General features: G+C 48.2%; 2 protein-coding genes across 7 annotated transcripts in view; one reads left to right on the top strand and one right to left on the bottom strand.

Annotated features, from left to right (window-relative positions):
- The window catches only part of SUFU (SUFU negative regulator of hedgehog signaling), a 125486-nt gene extending 119990 nt beyond the window's left edge, over positions 1 to 5496 (bottom strand). For all 3 annotated transcript variants that reach the window (XM_032607330.1, XM_032607331.1, XM_032607332.1), the window contains exons 1-2: positions 5125 to 5496; positions 503 to 637 (exon numbers count right to left, since the gene is read on the bottom strand). In XM_032607330.1, coding sequence (XP_032463221.1) covers positions 503 to 637; positions 5125 to 5306 — 317 coding nt within the window. In that variant the 5' untranslated portion in view covers positions 5307 to 5496. The remainder of the gene's footprint in view (positions 1 to 502; positions 638 to 5124) is intronic.
- Positions 5497 to 7778: 2282 nt separating this feature from the next.
- Positions 7779 to 26212, top strand: ACTR1A (actin related protein 1A). Of its 4 annotated transcripts, XM_032608051.1 has the most exons (11): positions 7779 to 7959; positions 16545 to 16609; positions 17862 to 17937; positions 18641 to 18766; positions 19566 to 19690; positions 21134 to 21350; positions 22078 to 22170; positions 22789 to 22963; positions 23067 to 23128; positions 23853 to 23893; positions 24071 to 26212. In XM_032608051.1, the coding sequence occupies exons 1-11, from the start codon at positions 7912 to 7914 to the stop codon at positions 24171 to 24173; spliced, it is 1131 nt and encodes a 376-aa protein (XP_032463942.1). In that variant the 5' UTR covers positions 7779 to 7911; the 3' UTR covers positions 24174 to 26212. The 4 variants fall into 4 exon arrangements, 3 of the variants coding, with proteins under 3 accessions (XP_032463942.1, XP_032463943.1, XP_032463941.1); XR_004346167.1 differs by having other exon boundaries at positions 7827 to 7959; positions 23067 to 23893; XM_032608052.1 differs by lacking the exon at positions 23067 to 23128 and having other exon boundaries at positions 7848 to 7959.
- Positions 26213 to 26950: the final 738 nt, after the last annotated feature.

Raw genomic sequence — 26950 nt, 5'->3', positions numbered from 1 at the left:
AGGAAGTAGGTAAGATCGACAGAGGGATAGAGATGGATATAGTCATGATAAAGCAAGTAGAATAAAATGTTAATGGTAGAATCTAGGTAGTGGTACATGAGTGTTCACTGTAAAATTCTTTTAACGTTGTTTCTTGTTTAAAATTTTTCATAAGCTAGAGGGGAAAAAAGGAAGTAGACCTAGAGGAATCAACCCAACATCTGGGTCATAGCTGTGCTGCCTGTCATTTGAGCTCAAACATCAGAAAAAGCTTGGAAAAACCTAATGGTTTTGGAACTCTTGCTCATCAACACTTTCCTGCACCAGATGAGCAGAGCTCAGGTGATGACCTGGACCACCTTGGCACAAGGAGGTACAGGCAGAAGGCAGAAACCCAGATGTTCCATGTGAGAAATGCCAATCTCAAGGGACTATGACATTATCACCCCTGCTCAGGAAAACCTCAGAAATAAGGCTCAAGGCTAAGGAACAGGGAGATGGAAGGGCAAGTGTACACACTCACTCATGGACTCTGTTGTCGCCATAGAGATCACTCAGGCCAAAGCTGATGTAGTGCCAGTGCTCGGGGATGTTGGCCGAAGGGCTCCCCACATTCCTGTACATGCTAACATAGTCCAAGGGGTCTGGACCACCCAACCTGCAAAAGACAAAACACAGGAGTGTCAGTGTGAGCCTGAAAGCAGACAATGTGAAGTTGAGGGGCTCTACCTTACAAACCTAAAGACCCCATCCTAGAGGAACCTGGGGTAAAAGATAACTAAAGGGAGGCCACACCTCTCCAGGATAAGACCAAAGGATGGGCAGCTGGAGGCAGCCCAATTCCATAAGCACAAGAGGCTCCCTTCTTCTATCTCCAACAGGTAGAACCTCCTTCAGAAATAAAACAGACTTATTAATATGTATAAAATGGATAACTAATAAGAACCTGCTGTATAAAAAAGTAAATAAAATAAAATTAAAAAAAAAAAGAAATAAAAAAGACTGATTGGTTGACCCTTTGGCTTCCTCCTGTTTCAAATTACCAATCCCGGGCTTCCCTGGTGGCGCAGTGGTTGAGAGTCTGCCTGCCGATGCAGGGGACGCGGGTTTGTACCCCGGTCTGGGAGGATCCCACATGCTGCGGAGCGGCTGGGCCTGTGAGCCATGACCGCTGGGCCTGCGCGTCTGGAGCCTGTACTCCTCAACGGGAGAGGCCACAGCAGTGAGAGGCCCGCGTACCGCAAAAAAAAAAAAATTACCAATCCCAAGTGGGATTGGCAGGAATTATCTCTCTTCCATGGTGCCTATAAACACGCCAAGCTTCAAGGCAAGAAGCGCATCAGTCAATCAATTGGCCTCTGTTGAAAGACCATCCTGATCATCCCCAATGGGCATTGTTACTGGAAGCAGAGGCTCAGCTCCACTCCTGCCTCTTAGACAGCTAATTCCTGAAAGACTATATTGTGCCCTATGTTAATTACAGTTTGTTCTAAACAGACCCAATGCCTCCAGACCCCAGCCCGCACCCCCCAGACCAAAGCTGGTCTTTTATCATGGAAGTGACAAAGGCTAAACTTAGGCTAGCTCGGCTCTGCAGAGAAATGAAGCAGGAGCCAGGCTGAGAGCCCTATGAGCTCTTGCATCTGGAAGATGATCCCAGGACACAGCTGCCTCTAAGGTAGAGCTGGAACATCAAATGATTTGGGGCCTCTGAGAACCACATTAGACTTCCCCCATAATTCCAACAGAGAGGCAGTTGAGGAAGAGATTCAGCCATTAGCTCACTCTGAGGATTTAATTCAATAAGGGTTCCCTTTAGTAGAGTAATTAGTGTTCTTTAAAAAAAAAACCCTGCTTTTCTTCAGAATGGATAGGGAAACTTGGTAGACTTGAGAAACAAGACTAAATGGAAACCATCAGCAGAAGGAAGTCTGCATTTAGCCCACAAACACTGCACTTGAGCTGCTTCGGACATCTGACTGTTCCACAGACTGCAAAAACTTTGCCTGCTCCTGGGACAAGGATGGGTTACACTTTACATTTGGGATCATATGCTGAAGGAATGTCAACAACCAAATAAAAGACATGTTACATGTATGTGATCCCAGCAACCATGCCAGTACCATGCAATTCAAACACTATTTAAAACCAGTAGGTCTGGTTTCACCCTCTTTTGCCAGGATGTTATTTGCCTTTGTAGAAATCCTTATTCTCTGCTAGGAAATGCTAAGTTATTTATAGGACTTGTAAGAAAGTCACTACAAATAGCTTAGAATCTCAACTGAGTGGATTAGGAAAAGGGACAAATCTTCATGTCTTTCCTTAACTCTGCTTTTGCCAACTCATCTGACTAATTCCACAACCAGTTAGATTTAGAAAAGTTTGTCGGGGAAAAGAGGAAAGAAAGGGCGGCTACCCCTGCAAGGACCTCATGATAACTGCAGAACCCTGGAACAGGTGGGAATGATTACAGGCTCCATATCTGCCCATCCTTCAGCCTAGGTCCATCCAGCAACAGGTGGCAAAACTGCATCCACTCTTCCATGCTCCATCTACCACACTCCCGGCAGCCCTCTTTGTGGCCAAGTCTCCCAGAGGGTATTTCATCAAAGAGAGAGGCTTTACCTTAAAACTCCAACTGCAGAGAATGATAAGAGTCAGACAAAATCAGCCTCATCTCTAAGCACAGAGTGTTCTGTTATACTCACTCAGAGACCTGATAGGAAGCTGATGAGTACGTGGAAAATACATCTTAGAAAAAGATGTTATCCCAGGACCCAGATCATCCCTCAACTTAAGTCCTTGAACACCTGACTTCATTCACTCCACAGGGAGGTTGCCAGAGTGAAGTGGCCCTAGGGCACTGGTTCTACTTCAGCAACCTGATCACTCATGTCTCAGCTTTCAACCAGGATGTCCCGGTTGGCTAGGGACCACTAGTCAAAGAGCCACCCTTCTGTCACAAGAAAAAGAATCCCAAGGTACCCTGGGCCACAGCCAAACTGAGGCAGCCTCAGTCAGCCATCCTGCTATGAAAATTGAAGCGGGACTGTGGGATCCCAATTGTGAGGTTATCAGTAAATTACTTTCAGGATCTTAATTATGCAACCCCCTCCAAATCTTAGAAAGAACCAGTCACTGAGCTGTTCCCTCTCAAAAATTCTGCATCTAGGAAGCATTTCTAATTCCACAAAGTGCTATGCAATCCTTTTTATTCGTCATTAGATGCTGGCCCATCTTTTAAGATAAGTCCTGGCCTGGTTAAGAAACTTGCAACAAGATGAAAAAAGAAAGGTTCCTGGGGGGATGGGGGGAAAATAAAGGGTTCCCAAACCAGTCTTAGTCCTTTGCACCTGTTCAATACCTTTTACACACAACTCTATCCTTCATGGCCACTTGGGTGACATAATAACTGTTGCCCAAGTCTGCGTAGGGATTTCTCCTTATACTCAAATGAAGCCTGAACAAACAGCACGGCAGAGGCAGGTCCCCTTTTTCTCATGACACATCCCAATAGAGTCCATCACTATACATATTTAAATATAGTGGTACAATATATTTAAATATGGGTGATTAAGTTATCAAGAGCTGCTTTGTACTCAGAAGCTCTCTTGAAAAACTCCTCTCAACCAAAGAACAGTGTGCCTGCCAGAGAGAACTGTACCACTGGCCACCCCTCCTCCTGGCTACCAGACAGAGGCAGGCTGCTCCCGTGGCTCTCCCTAAGGAGCAGGTGGCTGCTCCCCAGGCCCTTCACACTGTCAGCCTCTTCACATCCTCCCATAGACACAGGGAGCTGGCCTCAGCCCTACACAGCCTATCTTCTGCCATCTCCAGAAGAAGAAAGAGGTTGTCACAGAGGAAAAAGACTCACTCTTAAAGGGAAAGGTAACCAGCAAAGACATCCACTCTATCACTTCCCCCTTTGAGCGTACCTCTCCTTTGGCCACACCCCAAGCAGCTGCTTGAACAGAATTTCAGGAGTCAATGAAGGGGCTCATCTAATACAGTGCCTGCACGAATGTGGTTTTGGACAGATTCAATTAATTCTCAGTCAACTTTTGGTCCAGAAAGACCATGAAGAAGAGTCCCTATAACACGTTTTGCCCAGAGCGGGCAGGAAGAGACAAGTTGCAAAAGAAATGGGAAACTAGAAAAGACCATCCCCTCCCCAGGGGCAGCCCATCTGTACACAGGTCTGATCTTAACAGAGCTACTTGAGCATTACCCTCAGCTTCCCTGAGGAACTGCTGCCTAAATCTGGAAGCTCTGGACCACCAAGCTCCTCTTAACATCTCACTGCGGGATCCTCCGTGTCCAAGTCCCAGGTCTTCATCATTTACTGCAGTCTCCTTCAATTCTGAACCAAACCATGGATCTCCCTGACCCTGTCTGCCTCTGTTCTAGCCAGTGACCTAAAGCAAAGCAGCTGCAGAGCCAGAAGCAGCTCTGCATGGAGAAACAGAACTGTGCAGAGTAAGCAGAAAGTTTATCAGGAAAAATTGCTCCGCCAAACTTCAAACGCAAAAGCACTGCACTGATATCAATGTCTGAGCTCATCGGGAAGGGATCAAAAAGAGACCTCCTCCTCATCCCTTCACAACCACAACGCTCACAACTTGCTCCCCTCCTAACCCACAGACCCACACCCGTCACTACCCTGTGCAGTCTCGTACCCTCTGAGCTCCTCCAGCCGCGCGGCTCCAAAGCCTTCTCAGATGCTCCCCAGGCCCCGCCTCGCCTCCCCCATCCCACTTCAGCCGCCGCCCCCCCACCCCGGCTTCCCCTCGCCCACTAATGACCCCCTACAGGCGCCCCCTCCTTTCACCACGTTTACAGTTCCTTCTCTCCTATCGTTCCCTCCGCCGCTCCTATCCACACCCCCAATTCACTCTATTCTCCTAATCCCAATTAACCCTTCATTCCCCTCCTCCCTCGCTAACTTCGCTACCCACAGGCTTCTTTAACCCCTTTGTCCCCATTCCTAACTTGAGCCTTAACTTCTTCCCTCGCAGCAGAAAGCCCTTCTTCCAAGTGCTTTAACCATTCTCCTTCCCCCTCCTATTCCCGCACAAATGACTTGGCCCCAGCGCTTTAACCCTTCTCAGCCCGCCCCTGTCCGTCTCCCCAAGGCCCAAGGCATACCAGTACTTGACGATAGCGGTGACCTGGAGCGGGTTCGGCTGGTCTGGGTAAAGGCGGCGGCACTCTCCGTAGATGGCGTGCAGTCCCGGGGGGAAGAGCGAGGCGAAGGCCGGAGGGGCTGTAGGGCCAGGGGCCGGGGGCGCGGTGGGGCCGGGGGCGCCGCTAGGCCGCAACTCCGCCATCGGGGCGCGTAGGGTGCTGGGGGGACCGGGGAGGGCAGACGAGGGGGAGAGCACTGACGCGCCAGCAGGCGACCTCCCTGGGTGCGACTCCCGGAGGCGATGGGGGGGCTGCAGCGAGGTCTAGGCTTCGCGCCTGCGCAAGGCGCACCGTCCGCCCAGGCCGTAGCCGCGGCAGAGACGGCCAGAGGGTGCCTCGGGGGCCGCGGGGCGCTCAGGGGGCGGGGCGCCGGCCTGCCCTATTCCGGCACCCATTGGCTAGTGTCTGTGCCAGTCACAGGTGGGGAAGGCATGAGTTGACAATAGGTCCCGCCTCCCTCTCCCAGGGTTGCGGGGGGTGTCCCAAGGCTCTTGGCCTCCCCCTAGTGTTAGGAGGAACCCAGGTTTAAATAGAGATATTGGGGCATCGTTCTGAGGTGCTAGGGTCCCATGAAAGCACTGGGAAGTGCGCAAAGGGCTTGTCACTGTTATGGTGACACGCTGCTCAGGAGGATTTAAACATACACTTGCCAGAGACTTCCCAGGTGGCGCAGTGGTTAAGAATCCGCGTATTAGTGCAGCGGGCACAGGTTCGAGCCCTGGACCGAGAAAATCTCACATGCTGTGGAGTAGTTAAGCCCGTGCGTCGCAACTACTGAAGCCTGTTCGCCTAGAACCCCAGCTACGCAAGGGAAGCCTTCATTCGCCGCAAGCGCAATGAAGACCCAACACAGCCTAAAATAAGTATTGTTTAAAAACCTTAAAAAAATGTCTTACAATGGATTGATTCATTCGGCCATGTAGCGTTAGTTTTAATAGATTATAAATGTAAATGTTTCCTACCGTCTTTGAACATCCATTGACCGTATTGACTGACACTAACACCGCCAAATTCGGGGGTCATATGTTGAAATACCTATTTTGGAGTTCTGTCAGAAAGTAGCAAGACTTAAACTAGGATCAGTTAAATAGACATGTTGATTATTTATTTTTATTGGAGTATAATTGCTTTTCAATATTGTGTTCGTTTCTGCTGTACAGCAAAGTGAATCAGTTATAAGTATACGTATATCCACTCTTTTTTAGATTTCCTTCCCGTTTAGGTCACCACAGATCATTGAGCAGGGTTCCCTGTGCTAAACAATTGTTTCTCATTAGTTATCTATTTTATACATAGTAGTGTATATATGTTGATCCCAATCTCCCAATTCATCCCACCCTCCTCTTCCCCCCTTGGTAACCATAAGTTTGTTCTCTACATCTGTGACTCTATTTCTGCTTTGCCTATAAGTTCATCTGTACCATTTTTCTAGATTCCACATATAAGCGATATTATATGATATTTGTTTTTCTCTTTCTGATTTCACTCTGTATGGACTTGGTGATTATTTAATACATGGTTAAAATGACGTGGTTAAGATGACAATCTCTTTTTTGTTCTGTTTTAAGCAGAGGTAAGCAGGTTGCCTTGAGGAACACCAATATTCATTATCTACTGTGAAGCTGCCCCTCTCCATTACCTTTGACTCTCTGTAACTGGGAAATGTTTTAATTCCTAAGACACCAGGTTGGGAATTATTTTGCTGCCTACAATAACTTTTCATACAGTAGTGTCTTCCACTCAGTGATCTTGAAGAAATTCCAAGAGAAAGGGATAGAAGAGAGTCCTGACTACTGCTGCTATTAACTAAAGCTTCCCTGCAACTTGAAGGGATGGAGGAAATAATTTAGAGAAAAATGCACTGGGCTCATTAGAAAACAGTGACACATAATCTCTCTTCACTTCCATTTTCTCATCCATCAATGTCAATTCTAAATCCCCATGAAAATTAAAGATATACTGTTACTGAAGCTATTAGATGAACGATGTTTTAATGTCCAAAAGATCATCTACACCAGTAGTTCCAAATTCCAGTCTTCAGACCAATGTTAGCATGTTGCCAAGTTTACACCTATCCAGGAAAAAATGAGAAAATCAACCAAAATGTACTTTTTTTTTTCAATAAAAGCAAATTTTATGCAATGTAAATTATTTTTCTTTGTTCTGGGAATAGGTTCCTCCCCATGTGTATTAAAATTTCCTTTTATTAGAGTGTGATGGTAATAGATGTTTAGAAACTGTTTATTTTGTAATAGATGTTTATTAATGTCTTATAGACCCATATGAGAACATGGCAACCTCAAATTGTCCAGGGTAGGGAGTGGAAGGACTCATCTGTAAAATCCAAACATCCATGAGTTACTGATCAATCCAAACCGAACTACAGACAAGTACTCAGGACTACATATTTCAGCATGCACTGCGAATCGCTTCAAAGGGACTACATATCCGGGCATGCAATGCAACCATCAATCGGCGTCCCCTTCTACTTATCTACGGAGACTACAAAGCCCAGGGTACTGTGCGTCGGAAACGCGACGCCCCGTCCCTTAAACTAGGCGGGCCTCCGAAGCCGCCTGGATGGCTTACTCAGGTGCAAGGCATGCTGGGTGTTGTAGTTCTTCGGAAGCGAGGTCGGGCCGCTCCCTGGCCGCCCTGTACCGGCGGCTAGACTGCGCATGTGTGTCAGTGGCCTTAGCGGCGGACCAGGCTGGCAGTTCCTTCCTCAGAAGGAGAGATTCCTCTGCCATGGAGTCCTACGATGTGATCGCCAACCAGCCAGTCGTGATCGACAACGTGAGTTGCATCCCCCTAGCGGGGCTTATGCTCTCCTCCCCGAAGGGATCGCTTCCCGTGTTTCAGTCTGGGCCGCCGGCTCTTTGTCACTGGCCCGGCCTGTCAGGCGGGTTCAGCCGCCGCCGCCTCCGTCCTCCCCCGACCCGTAGTCCGCAGACAGGGCGGCCAGCCGGCCAGCAACCATAGGATGGAGAACCTTGGGATGGATAAAGGGAAGGGTTATAGTCCAGGCGGGGTCCTTGGGCCCTTGGCTCGAGGGGCCTTAACCGCTCTGTGAGCGCCCGGCGCCCGCCCCTCCCCAGTTTCCGATAACTCTATTGGCTCCTCTGGCTCTCCATCTTGACCGATGACCCCGCCTCTGGGCCTTGCAGGATGAGGGCAGCCCTCTGCAGTGATTGGCTCGCGCCCCTGTCGTTCTTCCGGGCCGCCATAGTGTTTCGCCTCTCTAAGGGGCGGGGCGGTGCACGAGGGCTGTTGGGATTGGTTTCTGGGACTCCCAGTGGTGCGGCCTGACTGGCTAGGGCCCGCCTGCTGGTGGAGAAGGGCTAAGTTTCCTTAGATCCCGAGCCGGCCGGGAGGCTTGGCGGTGTACCTGGGTGGGGCCCGAGAGTCAGGTGCCAGAAATGGGCTTAGGATTTCAGTTTTTTCTGTGATTATAAATTACAGAGTTAATAAAAATCGAGAAGAAAGGAGAGTGACAAAGCAAGCAGAGAGATACCTTCCTCTTCGGAACGCCTAGTTTCTGGGGGAAAAAATTACTAAACATAATATTTGCCAGGCGCTCTAGCGCTTACATGGGGGTTTCACATACATTCGAACTGGATCCTCACAAAAACCGGGTGAACAGTTGAGGCAGGAATTTTGGTCCTCGTTTTACAAGTGTGAAAACTGAAGAGCGAAGAGGTAAAAGTGAGCCCAAGGTCGCACAGTGTAGGTGCCCTAAATCCGGTGCTTTATCCATTATTCCTCTTGATAGTACCCCACGCAAATGCATCAGTAGTGACAAATGGAAAGAATCTACATACAGCTCTTATTTTTGGCGGAAGGAGGCAGTTGTTAAAAAAAAAAAATGGATTTCTGTCTTCCACTCAAAGGTTTGGTCTCACGGAGATTGGTTGCTACCTTTCTAATCCCCTTCTAAGTCTCTAAATCCCTCCATTGAGGAAAAACTGACAATTCTGTCTTTAAGTGACTGTCAGATTCGCTCCGTTGATTCAGCCCTTTGGACCTTGCGCACTTGCAAGGTCCTTTCATTTGCATCATCTCATTTAAGCTTCAACACTGATATGTAGATAGAACTTGAAATATGCAGAAAAGTGAGGCTTGGAGAGGTTAACTAACAGTATTCAAACCACCTGGTTTATGAATTAAGGATCCAAGACTCAGATTGAGATTGGGTTCCAAATTCCTCACTTTTTCCAAGGAAAGGTGCTTCTTTGGTTAGCTTTCCTTCTCTCCAGGAAGGAGGTTGAGCTCAGTGAGACATCTCATGTTGGGGAGCAATTTTTTTTTGTCTGCTTCATTAGACTGTTAAACCCTGGTGGGAAAAAAAATGGTATTCCTTCGTTTTTCATTACTCTCTCTTTCCCCACCTCCCTCCCACATACAGTATCTAGGACCTGACACCACTATGTGCACATTGGATTTTTAATTTTACTGATGGGTGGGGGGATAAATGACTGAATATCTCTATCACGGTAATAAAAATGTCCCTAAATAAAGAAAGGATTGTGGGGGATGGGGGGAGCCTAGTTAGTTTCTGTACAGGGTTGAGTAGGACTCCTTGTTCTTGATGTTGATTTTCAGAGAACACTATTTCTGTCTTCAGCCAGTCTGTGTGTGCTTCATCTGCCTTTTTCTTAAGTTTTAAAAAGAAAAAAAAAAGAAATTAGCAATCTCCTGTTTTCATCAGCAGTGCAGAAGGAGTAGTCTGTCCATCCCACCAGATCCTTTGCTTCTGGATTTGTCGGGCAGCAGTTCTATCTCCATCCGCTTTCTTTAGTCACTTAAGCGAATGCTTCTTAGTTCTTTCTTTCTCTTTCTTGGTAGTGTATTTGAAATGCATCAAAACAGTGGTGCATTTTCAGTTTTAAGACTTAAGGAATAGACTTGCTTTTTTCTGGGAAAACATTTCCTTTATTATGCCAACAATCCCACCAAAAGGTAAAATAGGAGAAACTTAAGTAATTTTCCCACTAGGATTTACTGAGCATCTGCCACAGTTTTAGATATGGGGCCTCACGTAGTTCTTGCTGTTTGATATGTAGAGAGTTTTGTTTTGTTTTGTTTCAAAATGAAAGATGGATAGGAAAAATCATTTGAAATATTTGAGCCAACTTTATATTTTGAGAATGTGTCTCTAGCAGATTCAACAGCTCCATAGCTTACCATGCTGCCACAATTTTATTTCTGGGCTAAAGAGAGTGTAATTAGGGCTTCCCTGGTGGTGCAGTGGTTAAGAATCCACCTGCCAATGCAGGGGACACGGGTTCGAGCCCTGATCTGCGAAGATCCCACGCCCGTGTGCCACAACTACTTAGCCTGTGCTCTAGAGCCCACAAGCCACAGCTACTGAGCCTGCGTGCCACAACTACTGAAACCCGGGCGCCTAGAGCCCATGCTCTACAGCAAGAGAAGCCACCACAATGAGAAGCCCACGCACTGTGACGAAAAGTAGCCCCCGCTCGCCGCAACTAGAGAAAGTCTGCGTGCAGCAACACTCAATGCAGCCAAAAATAAATAAATAAATAAACCAACAAACAAGCAGTCATTCTTCCCAAAGGCATATCATAGATAGTAATACAAGAAAGAGGAGGACAGCTCCCAGGCCATATTCTGAGGACCACAACACTTTGATTAGAATACTATGTTTATTCTGAAGCTCAAATCTTTGTGAAGATCTTGAAGGTTAAGTTCTTTCCTAAAATGGATCAACATTCTGGTCAATTTTAAGATTGTCTTCATGACCATACTGTGTGGGCCTAATTGCAGGAACAATACCAGATCTTTACAGGTTTTTCAAGCTAAGAATTTAACTGTTTGGGGGGAATGTTGTGCTGCCTCAGCCCCCTTTTTGAAAAGTGGGATACTTTAAACACACAGAAAAGTTCAGAGAAGTATATAACAAGCACCTATGTAGCATGTCTTCCACCCAGATTTAATAAATGTCATTTGCCATATTTGCTTCATTTTTTTTAGGAAATAAAACCTTACAGATATAATTGAAGCCTCTTTGTACCCATCTACAATCCCATCCTTTCTTTCTGGTCCAGACATAACGCCAGAAGCAAACCATCATCGTTAAATTGATGTGCTCCTTTCCATCCATGATTTTATGGACACATGTATTTTATAATGTGTGTGTGTACAGTATTTATGTTTTGAAATTTTACTTAAGTGTTATCATCTTATTTGCCAGCTCTCCTTATTATAGAAAATTTCAAATATAAACAAAAGGAGGAGGAATAGTATAGCAAACATCCACATATCCATCGCCTCGCTGAAATGGTTATCAACTCTCGGTCAATCTACATTCCCACCCACTTCCCACTTCCACACTCTTTTATTTTATTATTTATTTATTTATTTTTGTTGCACCAGTTCTTATTTGTGGCAGGCGCGTTCCTTAGTTGTGGCATGCATTGGGGATCTAGTTCCCTGACAAGGGATCGAACCCTGGCCCCCTGCATTGGGAGTGCGGAGTCTTATCTACTGCGCCACCAGGGAAGTCCCCACACTCTTTTAAAAACATAACCAATATACTATTATCAAACCTAATAAAATTAATAATAATTCCTTAATATCATCAAATATCTAGTCAATGTTCAAATTTCATAATTGTCTCATTTTTTTAAACAATTTGTCATCAGCTCTTTTTTTTTTAACATCTTTATCGGAGTAAAATTGCTTTACAATGGTGTGTTACTTTCTGCTTTATAACAAAGTGAGTTAGCTATACATATACATATATTCCCGTATCTCCTCCCGCTTGCATCTCGCCTCCCAACCTCCCTATCCCACCCCTCTGGGTGGTCACACAGCACTGAGCTGATCTCCCTGTGCTATGCGACTGCTTCCCACTAGCTATCTATTTCACATTTGGTAGTATATATAAGTCCATGCCACTCTCACTTTGTCCCAGCTTACCCTTATCCCTCCACGTGTCCTCAAGTCCATTCTCTACGTCTGCGTCTTTATTCCTGTCCTGCCCCTAGGTTCTTCGGAACCATTTTTTTTTAGATTCCATATATATGTGTTAGCATACAATATTTGTTTTCCTCTTTCAGACTTACTTCACTCCATATGACAGACTCTAGGTCCATCCACCTCACTACAAATAACTCAATTTTGTTTCTTTTTATGGCTGAGTAATATTCCATTGTATATATGTGCCACATCTTCTTTATCCATTCATCTGTTGATTGTCATCAGCTCTTAAGATCTGCTGATTCACTTAAGTTTAAGGGACACTAGAATTAGCTGAGGAAATGGAAGTCAATATATTTATGTAACACGATCACTTGTGGTGTGACTTTCAGGCTGTTGGTTATACAACTGCAGCAAGAATCCATCCGTAGTTTGACGGAGAGAGTGAAGAGGAGGTGGCTTGCAGAGATAATCTCACTATTCATTTATGTATATTTTGAGAGCCACGGATGTGCTTCACATCAAGCTAGAAAGCATGTCTAGAATAGGGGTCTCAAACTCAATGCCTGCGGAGGCCAAGCAGATACATTAAAAAAGTCGTGGGGGCCAGGGGGAGAAGGTAGCCTTAACAACAGTGCGAGGAATCTGAAAGGTGCATTGGGCACACCTGACCAAAGGGCCAGCTGCTTCTCATTTCCAACCAGTTGTCCCCATGTAGGAATGCAGACCCAATGTTGCCATATCTTCTGATTTTTCAAGAGAAATCAGAAGTATTAAATTTCATGTGCAATCTCTAATTTTTTAACTGTTAGAAGTTAATGTAAAAGTAGTTTGTGGTCTATGGAGACAGAAAGTAGATTAGTAGTTGCCTAGGGCTGGGGGTTGGTGGTGGTAAGGATGGAGAGTGGCTGCTAACGGATACAGCGTTTCTTTGGGGGATGATGACAAAGTTTTAAAATTAGATTGTGGTGAATGATTGTACACTGTGAATATACTAAGAACCATTGAATTACACACCTTAAATGGTAGATTGTACAGCATGTGAATTTTATCTCAATAAAGTTGTTTTTAAAAAACTACCTTATGGGGGACTTCCCTGGTGGCTCAGTGGTTAAGAATCTGCCTGCCAATGCAGGGGACACAGGTTCGAGCCCCGGTCCGGGAAGATCCCACATGCCGCGGAGCAACTAAGCCTGTGTGCCACAACTACTGAGCCTGCGCTCTAGAGCCCAAGAGCCGCAACTACTGAAGCCCGCGTGCCTAGAGCCCGTGCTCCAAGAGCCCGTGCTCCACAACAAGAGAAGTACCTCAATGAGAAGCCCACGCACCACAACAAAGAACAGCCGCAAATAGAGAAAACCCATGTGCACCAACAAAGACCCAACACAGCCAAAAATAAATAAATTAATTAATTTTTTTTAAAAAACTACTTTGTGGGCCAAACAAAATATGTCTTTGGGCCAAAATGGGCCACCAGTATCCTGGAATCTGAGGCTCCACCTCTCAGCGTCCTCTTCCCACTTGTAAAATGTCAGACAGCTAGCCTCCTTCCCAGCATGTCAAGAATAATCAGTGCTTAGGATAAGGTTGCCCAAGCCACAAGGCCTATAGCCAGCAGGTACTGGGAGAGCCTTGCTGAAGGATTTGCTATTTGTTTGCCTGCATCAGAAGGAGAATTGTCAGTGGTGGCTGGCAGCAGACTCGAGTCCCCAAAATCAAATGTTTAATGAGACTACTTTTTCAAGTAGCTTCTAAAAGGCATTTGTTTACTTGGCTTTGCCAGAGTGAATAACAAAGAGAGTGGCAGCTCATTTGCCAGGTATACAGTTCCTAGTTACAAATACTGTTAAAGAAATTGACATGACCCTGAAGAAATTGACATGCCCCTTTTATATGCTCTTATGGTATGGCTTGCGCAGAAGAGTGGCAACTCAGCCGGCTCCCCCATCCCCACACATTCTTCACCCATTCTTCAGCTGGCCTGCCAGGCAGCTCGTGGAGCTGCAGGGACAAGCTGGGTCTGGTTCCACCCTGTGCATCATTCCCAATCCTGCCTTTGCCTTCCCTGTACCACCTCTGCCTGGGGCTTCTGGCATTCCAGCTGCTCATTCAGGTTCCATACTTTAGGCTTCATCAGCTCAATCATTTGAGCTTGGTTTTCATTTTAGTCAACCAGCATCTATTCAAGTACCTTGCACATGTGAGATACCGCTGATATACAGTCTCTGACTTCAAGGAATTTGCACTGAAAGGAAACAAAAGTGGAAACCATAAATTCGAATAGAAAGCAGAATGAGGGGACTTCCCTGGCAGCCCAGTGGTTAAAACTTCGCCTTCCAATGCAGGGGGTGTGGGTTCGATCCCTGGTTGGGGAGCTAAGAGCCCACATGCCTCATGGCCAAAAAAAAAAAAAAAAAACATAAAACAGAAGCAATATTGTAACAAATTCAATAAAGACTTAAAAAAATGGTCCACATCAAAAGTATATATATGTGTTTTTTTAAAGAAAAGCAGAATGAAATTTATGCTACCTAGTAAAACAGGTAATGGTGATTTGGGGAGATAATAGGAAGAGGATAATTAATTCCAACTGGGGATTATTCTTCAGGAGCAAGGCGGTGGTATTTGAACTGGGCATTTTATACTCTTGCCGGGAAGGATGGAGAGAAAGAAAAGAACCTAACATCTTACTCTGCTTTGTCACTCAGCCTCCAGTCCTTTTGCTAGTAAACTCAAAATCAAATAACCAGGAAAATCATCTCTTAAAAATATCTAGGAACTTTCCTGGCGATCCAGTTGTTAACACTCTGCGCTTCTACTGTGGGAGGCACAGGATCAATCCCTGGTCAGGGAACTAAGATCCTGTATGCCACGTAGTCTGAAGCACAGACTCTAGATTACTTTTCTTGTTTTCAACCTCTACCAGGAGATCCAGTTAGTCTGCTGGCATCACCACACCCAGATGAAGGCAGTGGGCAATTATTGGAAGCTTGAGCTCACAAGTTCCCAGAGTTCTCTTGTACAGTGTTATTTTCACTAGCTGTGATGCTGTCCCAGGGCCCTTGGGTTTGCAGTAAGATAGTCTTTTCCTCCTTCCCGGTCTTTGAGCTCAGTTTACAGCTGCACCTTTTCCAGGCTCCTTGCTGTTCTGCCTAGGCCAATGGGTTTGCACATTGTCTCCTGTTTTTTCTGTTGGCAGAGGCTCCTGCTGTCTTAGAGAACTGGCTTGCCCTGCTCTCCTCCCATACTGCTTTCCCTGTCCTTCAACCACTTCTTACCTCCTCCCTCTGTCTTGCTACAATCAGGTACCAGGATGACCCATCTCACCCCACCCCAGCCCCTGCCCTTCTCCTATAGAAGGGCAGAAATAAGAGACAGAGAGGGATCCAGGGCTGTTGCCAGGAAGCCTTTGGTACCAAGGTAACCTTGGCTAGTTAGCTCTCCTGATGTGTTTACTGCTTGCTGTGTAGGTCCTGGAAATATCAATATTACACTCGTTCCAGGAGAAGTGGTCACCATGCAGCAGGAAAAGGCTTGCCCTAATTACACTTGCAGCTACAAACTGTGTTGGGGGGTAGAAGGACGAGGGTATCAGGTGTGGTGGCAGAAGAATTAAGAAGGAAGAAAACAGGGTGAATCTCAAGCAGTATCAGGCCTCGACATCTGTCCTGCGTGGAGTTGATGTCCAGAGTCAATGTTTACTTTGGCTGGGCCCGGGTGGTACCAGAGGTGATGGTGGGAGACATCAGATTCTTCTCAGACAGTGCTTTAGGGCTTTCCTGCTCTTTACCTCAAGAGACCAACAAGTAAAGCAAAGCATAGTGAAAAAACAAAACAACCACCACAAACCTCCCACAAAGCATAGTGGTCTGCCTCTGTAGTCAGAACCAGACAACGTGTGTCATATTGGAGTTAACTTCAAGTATGGCAGCGCTCGTGGTGGTGTCTGTCATAGAGGCCTTGGAGGGCAGGGATAGTCTGGGTCTGAGCTGGGAAAGTAGGTTAGAAGTGTTCCATGATGGTGTAACAGAATCATGCGCTCTTCCCTCCTTGGTTATATTCCTAAACTTGGCTGCTTCGGTGCTTCTAGTCACTTTCCTCTTCTCTCCTCAAGAGTTCTTTTTTTTCCCCTTTATTAATATTAATTTCCCTTTTTAATTCCGAAAGTAAAACATGTTCAATGTAGAAAAGTCAAAGAATACATAAAAATCAAATAATATTCAGAGTATGCAATAGAAATGCCCCTCACCATCCCCAGCCCCACTGCCCTCCCTTTGGTGTGTGTTCACTGTTCAGATTCTCATACAAGTGGATATAGTATACATAAGTATAAGGTCTCTCTCTTTAAAGTAAAAGTGGAACCATATTATACATACTGTATGATATATATCTCCTCTTGTTTTTGTGATATTGTGACTTCTCTTTCTCTCTCTCCTCAGGGATCCGGTGTGATTAAAGCTGGTTTTGCTGGTGATCAGATCCCCAAATACTGCTTTCCAAACTAGTAAGTCATTCTGTAGCTTAGTCAGAAGCTTGGGAGGCTTGTCAGCTTTATTATGGTGTCAGCCCTCCATCTTTTAGGGAGAAAGGATCTCTCATTTGGGTCAGTCTTGGTACTCAAAACAACAAGCGAGGGACAGGAGCTGGCTTTTGGAGTAAGCAGACAGTTGCCTGCAGGGTACAATCCAAGAGGTGAATTTTTTTTAATTTGATTTTATCTGATGCCAAAAATGTTATCATTGGTGACTCATTGCTTTGGATGACAGTCTCTTCATGGAACCCTCTTCTTAAAATTCTCCTATCACCCAGGATGGGGTTTAACATTAAACCATACCTACCATCCTAGTGAGAATGAGTTTTTGGTTTTTTTTATATAAGTTTATTTATTTTTATTTTTGGCTGCATTGGTCTTCGTTGCTGCGCACGGGCTTTCTCTAGTTGCGGCACGAGGGCTTCTCATTGCAGTGGCTTCTCTTGTTGTGGAGCACGGGCTCTAAGCACGCGGGCTTCAGTAGTTGTGGCACGCAGGCTCTAGAGCGCAGGCTCAGTAGTTGTGGTACACGGGCATAGTTGCTCCACAGCATGTGGGATCTTCCCGGACCAGGGCTTGAACCCGTGTCCCCTGCGTTGGCAGGCAGGTTCTTAACCACTGTGCCACCGGGGAAGCCCAAGGATGAGTTTTTTTCTCAGCACTTTCTTCCTGAGGCAGAGAGATTGCAGGCAGGAAAAGGGCAGGGGTGCCTGGGAAAGGGGCTCAAAGCAGTAGAAAAAGGAAGAAAGGCTATCTGTCATTTACAACATCACAGTTTTCCTTAATAGGAGGCCTGGGCAGGAGGCTAAGGAGACAAAAACTTTTTGAGTTAATCGATCTAAATGAATTCTTGTTTCCCTGTCTCTCTTGATCTGCATATATACTGTGGAAAAAGAAGAACTAGAGGTATTGAATCCTCCAGAATTTGTTTTAATAACTTATAAAACAATATAAATATATGAAATATATGAAATACAAATGACTTAAAATAATAAATACAAAAAAATAAAATAATACATGTTTATTATAGAAATTGTGGGAAGTGCAGAAAAGCAGAAAGAGGAAAATCAAAATCAACTATAATCTCATTCCTCAACAATAATCACAGTAGAATTGAGTATATTTCTTCCCATCCAAGTACGTGCATCAGTACATCCTTCCCGTGTCCTGTCATGTGTTGTGTCATGAAATGAAAAGTGATGGTCCTCCCTGCTCTCTTTTGTAGTGTGGGCAGACCCAAACACGTTCGTGTCATGGCAGGTGCCCTCGAAGGCGACATCTTCATTGGCCCCAAAGCAGAGGTAATCCCCAGTCCTACTGAAGAAGCCTCAAGCCAGCAGGGGACCTTCATTGTTCCCCACTCGGGCAGTGTCCCACAGTGGGACATGGCCACGAGTAAAAGGAGCAATTTCCTCTTGAACTCTCCCCTTTCACTCTCTCATTCTAGAGAGAGTAAACCTAGTTGGTTTCCTTCTCCCAGGAACAGCCTCTGGTTTTGGAGAAAAAATATCTGGAACCCCACTTTGGGAAATAGAGACCAGTCTAGAAAAGAGGGCTTTCGCTTCATTGCCAATGATTAAGTTGACTGGCTTCGTTATTTTTTTGGCAGAAGTGATTGGGGGGAGATTCTAGCTGGGATACCCTGGAGATAAGTTAATTAGCACAGTTTGACAGTTAATTAGCACAGTTTTCCTCAGGCAGCTTCTAGAAGCAGAACAACAGAATCATTGTTGCCAACCTTGGTTGCAAACGCCAGGAGATTGTGTCCTGGAACCAGGCAATGAGGAGGGTGCCACCCAGCGGCCCACGGAAATGCAGAAGCCCTCTGCTTTGCCAGCTGGTTGGGCACTGAGTACAGTTCGCAGCATACAGCTTAGAGACTTGGAAGCTGGGTGGCCCGCCCTTAGCTGTGGTTGAGGACTGCAGGCCCTGGAAGAGTAGGGCCCACCTGGCAGCCCTGCTGAGAGGCTGGCTGTTGCTGTAAGTGCTGCTCTCTGCCCCCAGGAGCACCGAGGACTGCTCTCCATCCGCTACCCCATGGAGCACGGCATCGTCAAGGACTGGAACGACATGGAGCGCATCTGGCAATATGTCTATTCTAAGGACCAGCTGCAGACTTTCTCAGAGGAGGTGAGGGTCCTATGTTCAGGGTGCCCCTGCAGGGTTTGCAGAGCAGGCAGAGCCCCTACCCCAGAGATGAGGCGGATGACAATGATAACTGCCACGAGCGTTTGAGTCTTATGTTCTAGGCACCAGGCCATGTGCTTTCCAGACATGTTTGCATTTAATCTTCACAGCATTCCTATGAGATACAGGTAGTATTATCTCCATTTTATAAACAAGGGAACTGAAGGTCAGAGAAGCCAGGTGGTGTTTTTAAGATCACCCAGTGAATAGAGTAGTAGAGCTGGGATTCAAACCCACGTCTTTCAGACTTCAGAGCCTATACTCTTTACCTTCTAAGAAAGGAAGTCTCAACTCAGAAACACAAAAGGAAGGTGCGTACTAGGCTTATCAGAATTTCCAGGGGAGGGATATGTTCCATTTTTTAAAAGTACGGTCAATATTGAAATTTAATTTTCTATTTTGAAAAAAAATTTTTAACTATTATTTTTATCGTAATAATTCCAAATTTAGAGTTTAGCAAAATCTTGACAACTGGAGCTATACAGTAGGTACAAGGACCTATATAAGAATCTTGGAAGACAAGGAGGGGAGTAAGGGATGAGGACAGAATGAGACTTTAAAGGGGGTATGAATTTAGAAAGTTGAGAAGCTGACTTGGGTGGGGATAGGTGACAAGCCCAGTCTGTCCTTTTTTGGAGAGAGGCTGACAAAGGTCGCCTGAGCTCTCCAACCAGCCACACAGTACTAATGAGGGGTGGGAATCTGGCCTCGCCCTGATTGCTGTCTGGGCATCTTTCACCAGCATCCTGTGCTCCTGACAGAGGCGCCTTTAAACCCGCGGAAAAACCGGGAACGAGCTGCTGAAGTTTTCTTCGAGACCTTCAATGTGCCAGCCCTTTTCATCTCCATGCAAGCTGTGCTCAGCCTGTGAGTAGCAGCTGGCTGGCTAGCCTGGCCCCTTGCGGGGAAAGCAGTCCTTTGGCAGAGTCGAGGCTGCCTCTCCTTTGGGCTGGTTCAGAGTCACCTGAATATCTCTGCCAGGGAAGGTTGGATGGTGCGAAAGACAGCATTGAGGCTGTTTTCCAGTCTCGTAACTCCCTGCTGGTTTGGTGCCACAGGCTCTCCACTCAGCCTGCTGGGAAGGCCATGTGCTGCAACAGCTCTCCCTGCAGGCCCCTGTAATGACTTCGGGTATTATTTCAGGGCCTACTTGTGCCGGGTGCTATGCAAGCCTGGTGATAGGGTCGTGATGAAAACACCGCTGTGTTCCCTGTTCTCACACCCCTGTCTTTCTGTCACGCTACCAACCTGCCTCACACCAGGGTTAGGTATATTACCGAGATCGTACACTGGTGACCTACAGATGGCATGTGTTTGGCCCCATTAAAAAATTGTGAGCCAGGGCTTCCCTGGTGGCGCAGTGGTTGAGAGTCCGCCTGCCGCTGCAGGTGACACTGGTTCGTGTCCCGGTCCGGGAAGATCCCACATGCCGCGGAGCTGCTGGGCCCATGCGCCATGGCCGCTGAGCCTGCGCGTCTGGAGCCTGTGCTCCGCAATGGGAGAGGCCACAACAGTGAGAGGCCCGCATACCGCAAAAAAAAAAAAAAAAAAAAAAAATTGTGAGCCAGCATTTAAAAATTAGGACATTTCCTGTCAAAATCCAAATTTTCGGCTTCTCTGAAAAAATGGGAAGATCTGGTAATGCTGGGCCTGCACTCCTCTAGAACAAAAATCAGCTGGAGCTGAAATAAAGTAGCAGCTGCACTTTAGATAGGGCTTGCAAACTTGACTTCACCACAGTCTCTCCATTGCCTGTTGTCCTCCCAACACGAAGGCAGAATGTCAGTTGCTATTTATGAAGCATTGTGGGTTTTTCCCCTCATATCACAGAAATATATGTCTGTACCCTTGTCCTTACCAAAAGAGAAAATACTAAGGACAGACCTAGAGGGCCATGTGGGAAGAAGCTAGTTTTTTATGAAAGTGAAGATATTATTTTCTTTTACTCATTCACTTTTCCTGCCTGACCCCTGTAGGCATTTGAGTTTTGTCCTCTTGTCTAGAGAGTAAAAACTGTCCCTCGGGCTGGGTCCCTGAAGCAGTTGAAGGCCAGGTCATCACCTGCGGTTAGAAGGCCTGCTCTTCTGGGGGTTGGGGAAGGAGCTTGGAGAGGCTCAGCCCCTTTCCTTCAGACACTACAGGCTTGCTTGCTTCAGTACTCAGGCTGCCTTCGTACTTAGTCCAGTCGAAGGCTTCTGGAGAAGGCAGGCCCCAGCTTTAGTTTAGCTGACACTGAACTCTAGCAAGAAGTGAGTTTCTTCCCCGAGTGAGGAGGCAGGGGTTGGTGATGGTTTGCCCCCTTTGCTTCAGTTATGCCACCGGCAGGACCACGGGTGTGGTGCTGGATTCTGGGGATGGCGTCACCCACGCCGTGCCCATTTACGAGGGCTTTGCCATGCCCCACTCAATCATGCGCATCGACATCGCTGGCCGGGACGTCTCTCGCTTCCTTCGCCTCTACCTGCGCAAGGAAGGCTATGATTTCCACTCATCCTCCGAGTTTGAGATTGTCAAGGCCATAAAAGAAGTAAGTGTTGCCCCCGTGGGCCCAGGGCTGGGAGAGGGAATGGGAATAGCAGCCAGGACCTCCGTGACCTGAAGTGAAGAGCGGCGAAGCTCCTGTCCTGGGGATCAGGCTCTGCCCTCCCCAGCCAGGCCTCCTGGCAGCTGTGTGGTCTCCAGCTGGGTCCCCTGACCCTGACGGATTCACCTTCCAAAGTGCTGCCGTCTTGTGGTAGAAAGGGAGCTGCCTCTATTTCCTAAGCTGGGTGATGAGCACACCATGCTCCTTTACTTAATGCTTTTTATACATTACGTACAAATTACATACGTTCTTTTACATCCTTGAAGAAGTCAGAATACTTTTTTCTTTTTTGGTAAAATGAACCCTCCTGCCACCTATAGCTCTAGGAGACCTCGGAGCTGGGTAGGCAGTACCCAGAACTGTATGAGTAGTAGGAGAAAAACACCTGAGTCTGGACTAAAATTAGGGTGTGGTCTCAGACCCAAATCCAGAAAGCTGAGTTGCCACGCTTGCGCAGCAGGAAGGTGGAGCAGGTGAAAACGATATCCTAAGAAAGGGCAGGGAGATTTCGGTCAGCCCTCACTGGGTGGCACTTAGCATATACAGCTCTAACGACCTTTAGGGCAGTCACTGCAATGGGCAGATTTCTGCAGCAGCACATCACTCCCGGGGACTTTGACTGGGTAGGCGCCAGGTTTCCTGCCTGCCTGACTTGTGCTTCGTTCTGCAGAGAGCCTGCTACCTATCCATAAACCCCCAGAAGGATGAGACGCTAGAGACGGAGAAGGCACAGTACTACCTGCCCGACGGCAGCACCATTGAGGTAGGTGTCCGGACCTCTCCTCTCAGGCCCCCCAGGCCCCAAAAGCTCTGGGCCCAAACCAGACTTCCCACGGGCAGGCTGGAGTCAGGTCTTTCACACCATCTGCCTGGAGCAGCATAGCTCTTGAGCCACAGCATCTCCTGCAGAGCGAGGTGCCAGGGACTTTGCTTGTCCTGTGTGGAGGGGAGAAGGCACCAGAGGCATCTTCCTAGGTCGGAATGGGACTAGGAAGCGTGAGGTAGAGTGCTGTCCTTAACCACTTAGGCACAGTGTAGGGTGAGTTCCATCTCCCTGGACCTCCACTGATAGGAAGAAATTTCCACAAATGAATGAATCCATCTATTAAGTCTCTGGCCGGCACGTGCCAGAGCTAGGATTATGCACAGGAGCTTCCTCTCTGTAGTCTCCCAGGAGCCCTGTTTGTTCCTTTTTGTTCCCAGGAGCCCTCTCTTTGTTCTTCTTTGTGCCCTTGACGTACAAGGTCTTGCCTGAGTGTGGCCTTCCTAGCCACCTGGTTACTAAGCCATGGGCAGAGGGCCCTCTTCCTAGCCACCTGGTTACTAAGCCATGGGCAGAGAGCCCCCACCCCAGCCTGAGAAGCTTGCGGCCCCCCTGCAGATTGGTCCTTCCCGATTCCGGGCACCTGAGCTGCTGTTCAGGCCGGACCTGATCGGCGAGGAGAGCGAGGGCATCCATGAGGTGCTGGTGTTCGCCATCCAGAAGTCTGACATGGACCTGCGGCGCACACTTTTCTCTAACATCGTCCTTTCGGGAGGCTCCACCCTGTTCAAAGGTTGGTCTTTGCTCTCAGCGCCCTTCCCCAGGAAGCTTCCACATACTGCTGGGCCCCGACGCCCAGAGAATTGACGTGAGATTCTCCTTTCCTGCCCATTCAGGTTTTGGTGACAGGCTATTGAGTGAAGTGAAGAAATTGGCTCCGAAAGATGTGAAGATCAGGGTAGGAGCATGCTGGGGGCGGGGCCAGGGGCTGGGTGGAACTGAGCCTCCCAGGATCTGGAGGGCCATGTGGCGTGGCCTCCCCTCCTGCTCTGCCCAAGTTTTTCGGGCACCGCCAGATGGCTCCCAGCTTCTACTCTGCCCCTGAAGCCCACCAGAGGGGAGGACCCCTCTTCACTCTCCGTCTTCACAAAAGGGGGCAGTTCTGATACCCAGATGTGGCAGGGTGCTAGGCTGAGGGCCCCACACGTGGTCTTTCAGGGAAACGGTAACACTGACAGGAGACTGACTTTGACTGCTCCCCTGTGACACAGTCTAACGTCTTAGTGACTGCTGAGGAGAGCTGGCCTGCCTAAGGGGGGATCCTGAATGGAGGAGTGTGGTTCTTGCCACCACACTGGGGCTTCCCACCAGCCCCCGACGGAGCCAAATCTTGCCCCCAGATAGCCCCAGCTTCCCTGGGAGCCATAGATACTTAGGGATGCCGGGAACCTCTTTCTTCAGATGAGCAGGCTGGCCACAGTACCCCCAAGAGGCCACAGGGTCCAGCAGGGACATAACTTAAAGCCTGTTTTATGAAATATATCCACTGAAATGTATCCATGTATCCATGTATCCACCGGCTCTCACTGGCGGTGAGAATTGGCCATAAAGGTGAGTAGTGGCAGGGAAAGGGAGAGGGGAGGATGGACGTCTCAGATTCCTCTTTCCACCCACCCCTGCAGATATCTGCACCGCAAGAGAGACTGTATTCCACATGGATTGGGTGAGTAGCTCTTCTGGGCATAAGAGCGGAACAGGAAGCAAAGGCATTGATTACCCCTCACCACCCCATCCCTTTAAAGAAAAGCCTGGTCTGGTTTGGCCCCAGGGGGACTGGCTGGCTCCATGAGTACCCACTCCCCTTCTCTGACATTGTTCCTTTGGATTCCCTCCACTCCAGGGGCTCCATCCTTGCCTCCCTGGACACCTTTAAAAAGATGTGGGTCTCTAAGAAGGAATACGAGGAAGACGGTGCCCGATCCATCCACAGGAAAACCTTCTAATATTGGGACATCATCTTCACCTCTCTCTGAAGTTAACTCCACTTTAAAACTCGCTTTCTTGAGTCGGAGTGTTTGCGAGGAATTGCCTGTGTGTGTGAGTGTGTGTGTGGGTGTGTGGGTACGAGTGTGTGCGCATATGCGAGTGCCGTGTGGCCCGGGGATCCCAGGGATCCCGGGGCCCAGAAAGGACGATGAACTACCCACGATGGTGACGGCCTGAGACCTGGGGTTGACCACTAACTGGCCCGACAGGGAAGAGTGCTGGCAGAGGGCCCTGCTCCGTCAGCAGGGTCTTTGGCTGGCTGTGTGGGACTATGTTTACTACCATAGGGAGACAGAGAGGGAGGTAAACCCAACCCCCAGGAGACCTTGCTGCTGCCCATCCTAGGCTGGGCCAGCCCCACCCCTACCCCACCCAGGGTGCCCTGCGGCCCAAGGCAGCTGCTGCCTCCCCTTGCTCATCATTCTGCTCTCAATGCCCCTTGATCACAGACTGAGGGCCAGGGTTGAGTTCTGTCTGGTTTTGTTGCTGTTTGGGTTTAGAAAGCTGGAAAAGCACTCCAGGAGCGGTTACTGAGACTTCGGTATCAGGAGGGGGCAGGATGCCCTCATCTTCACCTGGAGACCAGGACCACACTGGGCATTTGAGGAGGGCAGGAGTAGTGCTACTTCTGATGGGTGGCAGAGTTAACGCTCTAACCCCCAACCCCCATCCGGGGATCTCGGGAGAGTTTCAGGAGCCTGTTGGCCCCAGGCCCTTGCTTTCCATCCATCCATGGGCAAAGCCATCTTCAGTTTTATTTATTGAAGTGTTTGTTCAGTACAGGGACTGGAGCGAGGGAGCTCACTGCCTCCTGCCCGCCAGTCACCCTGTTCACACTAACGTTTACAGCACCTAAGCTTAGCATAGCATCCAGGGCCCCGCCACTCCCCGCTAACGGTGAACTGACAGTATCCATAGGCCTCAGGACCATTTGGGATCAGAGGCTACACTCAGAGTCACTCCAGCCTCTTTCTTTCTCCCTCTTCCACTTGCTCACCACCCTGGAATCAACAGGCTGGTTGCTGGTTGGATTTTCTGAAACAGGAGGTAGAATCACCCTTTGGCAGAGGCTGCTAGCAAAGGAGGGGTGCTGGGGATCCAGCCTTCTTAGGACTGGAGAAAGAGCTGCAATTAAGTTGCCTTTTCCCACGCTAGCTGACCCGGGGGGACTAGGTTGTAGGGGCGAGACAGCCCCCTCTGGGCTGATTTGTGCCATTCTTTTCTTTGCACTTGTTTGGTTAGGGAGGGGCCAGACCAGAGTGCCAGGAGCTGATGGGCTCAGGCTCACCTCCTCTGGTCCAGTGGGGCCAGGTGCCTACCCTGGACTGGGCTGGCCTGGCAGTGGTCCCAAGGCTCTTCAGGCCAGATGGTGCAAAGCTGGGGCTAGCAGATATTCACCGGCACCCTCACCTGTGACACCAAGACCTGCCCTGATCCCAGATTCCAGGCAGTATTCTCCCCCATGCCGTCCAATGACCAAAGGCCCTGCCAGGTGTGGGCCACAGCAGCAGGTGTGTGTGAAAGCGATGTGGCGACCCACAGACTGCAGTGTGCTTAACCAGCTCACCTCCCCCGCCCTTAGCCCAAGCCTGTCCCTCGCACAGCCTCGCACAAACCACGTTGCCTGGTGGGGCCCAGTGTACTTAAATAAACTCCTTCCAATAGACGCATCAGCTGGGCCTCTGTCTGTAGCCAGTGCAGGGTGGGAGGAGGGAGAAGCTGTGGGCCCGGAATCTGAGGCTGTGACTGGGCCTAGTCTGTCCTCTAGAGGGCACTGTTGCACCAGCCAGACTTGGCCTGACCTTAGCCCAAGCCCCAGCCTGTCAGGTGGACGCAGAGAAGATGGTGTTCACAACGAAGCCCAAAGACCAGGTCAGGAATGAAGGCCCCAGGCCTGTGCACATGCCCAAGCCCATGGATGAGACTCCACCCCAAATGAGGGGGCCAGCTCTTCACATCTCTGAAGTCAGAAGCTTATTAAAATACTGTTCCCAGGGCCCACGCGCAGATATGCTAATTAATCAGTTCTCCATTTTAAACCTGTATACTTGGGGGGGAGCGGGGAGCGGTTTTCCAGGCACTTTACACATGTTAATCCATTTGATTCTCCCAACAACCGTACAAAGTGTAAGTATGTTTGTTATTCCTTATATAATTTCCCAAAGCTCTGCCCTTTGTTAACTAGAATTTGAACCCAGGCAATATAGCCCTAGGGCCTACATTCTTAACCGCTGTGCACACCCTCAAATAACCATTGGCCTAGAGCAGTGGTTCCCAGTCAAAGTCAGTTTTGCCCCTTAGGACACACTTGGCAATGCCCGGAGATGTTTGGTCGTCACAACTGGAGGGAGATGCTACTGACATCTAGTAGGCAGAGGCCAGGGATGCTGCTAAACATCCACAACAAAGAACAGCCCAGCCCCAAATGTCTGTAGTGCCGAGGCTGAGAAACGCTGACCTCAAGCAGAGGTTCTCAGTCCCAGCTGCACGGTAAAATCACCACAGAGCTTTCCGAAACCCCAGTGCCAGGCGGTACCCAGACCCATGAAATCAGAATCTTGGGGAACAACTCAGACACCAGCATCTTTGCAAGCTCCCCAGCAACTCCAAGGTTAAGGACCTCTAGCCTAGAAGTGGCCACTCCTCCTTGCCCACCATGTCCAGCAGTGGTACATGGGAAACGCACTGGGGCTACGAATGCAGGCCTGAAAGCTGTTTCGCTCCCAAGGGCCCA

Source organism: Phocoena sinus, chromosome 16, assembly GCF_008692025.1.
Source record: "Phocoena sinus isolate mPhoSin1 chromosome 16, mPhoSin1.pri, whole genome shotgun sequence".
In the NCBI taxonomy this organism is placed as follows: Eukaryota; Metazoa; Chordata; class Mammalia; order Artiodactyla; family Phocoenidae; genus Phocoena; species Phocoena sinus.
Note: the sequence above shows the minus strand (reverse complement) of the source record. Positions and strands in the feature narration are given on the sequence as shown.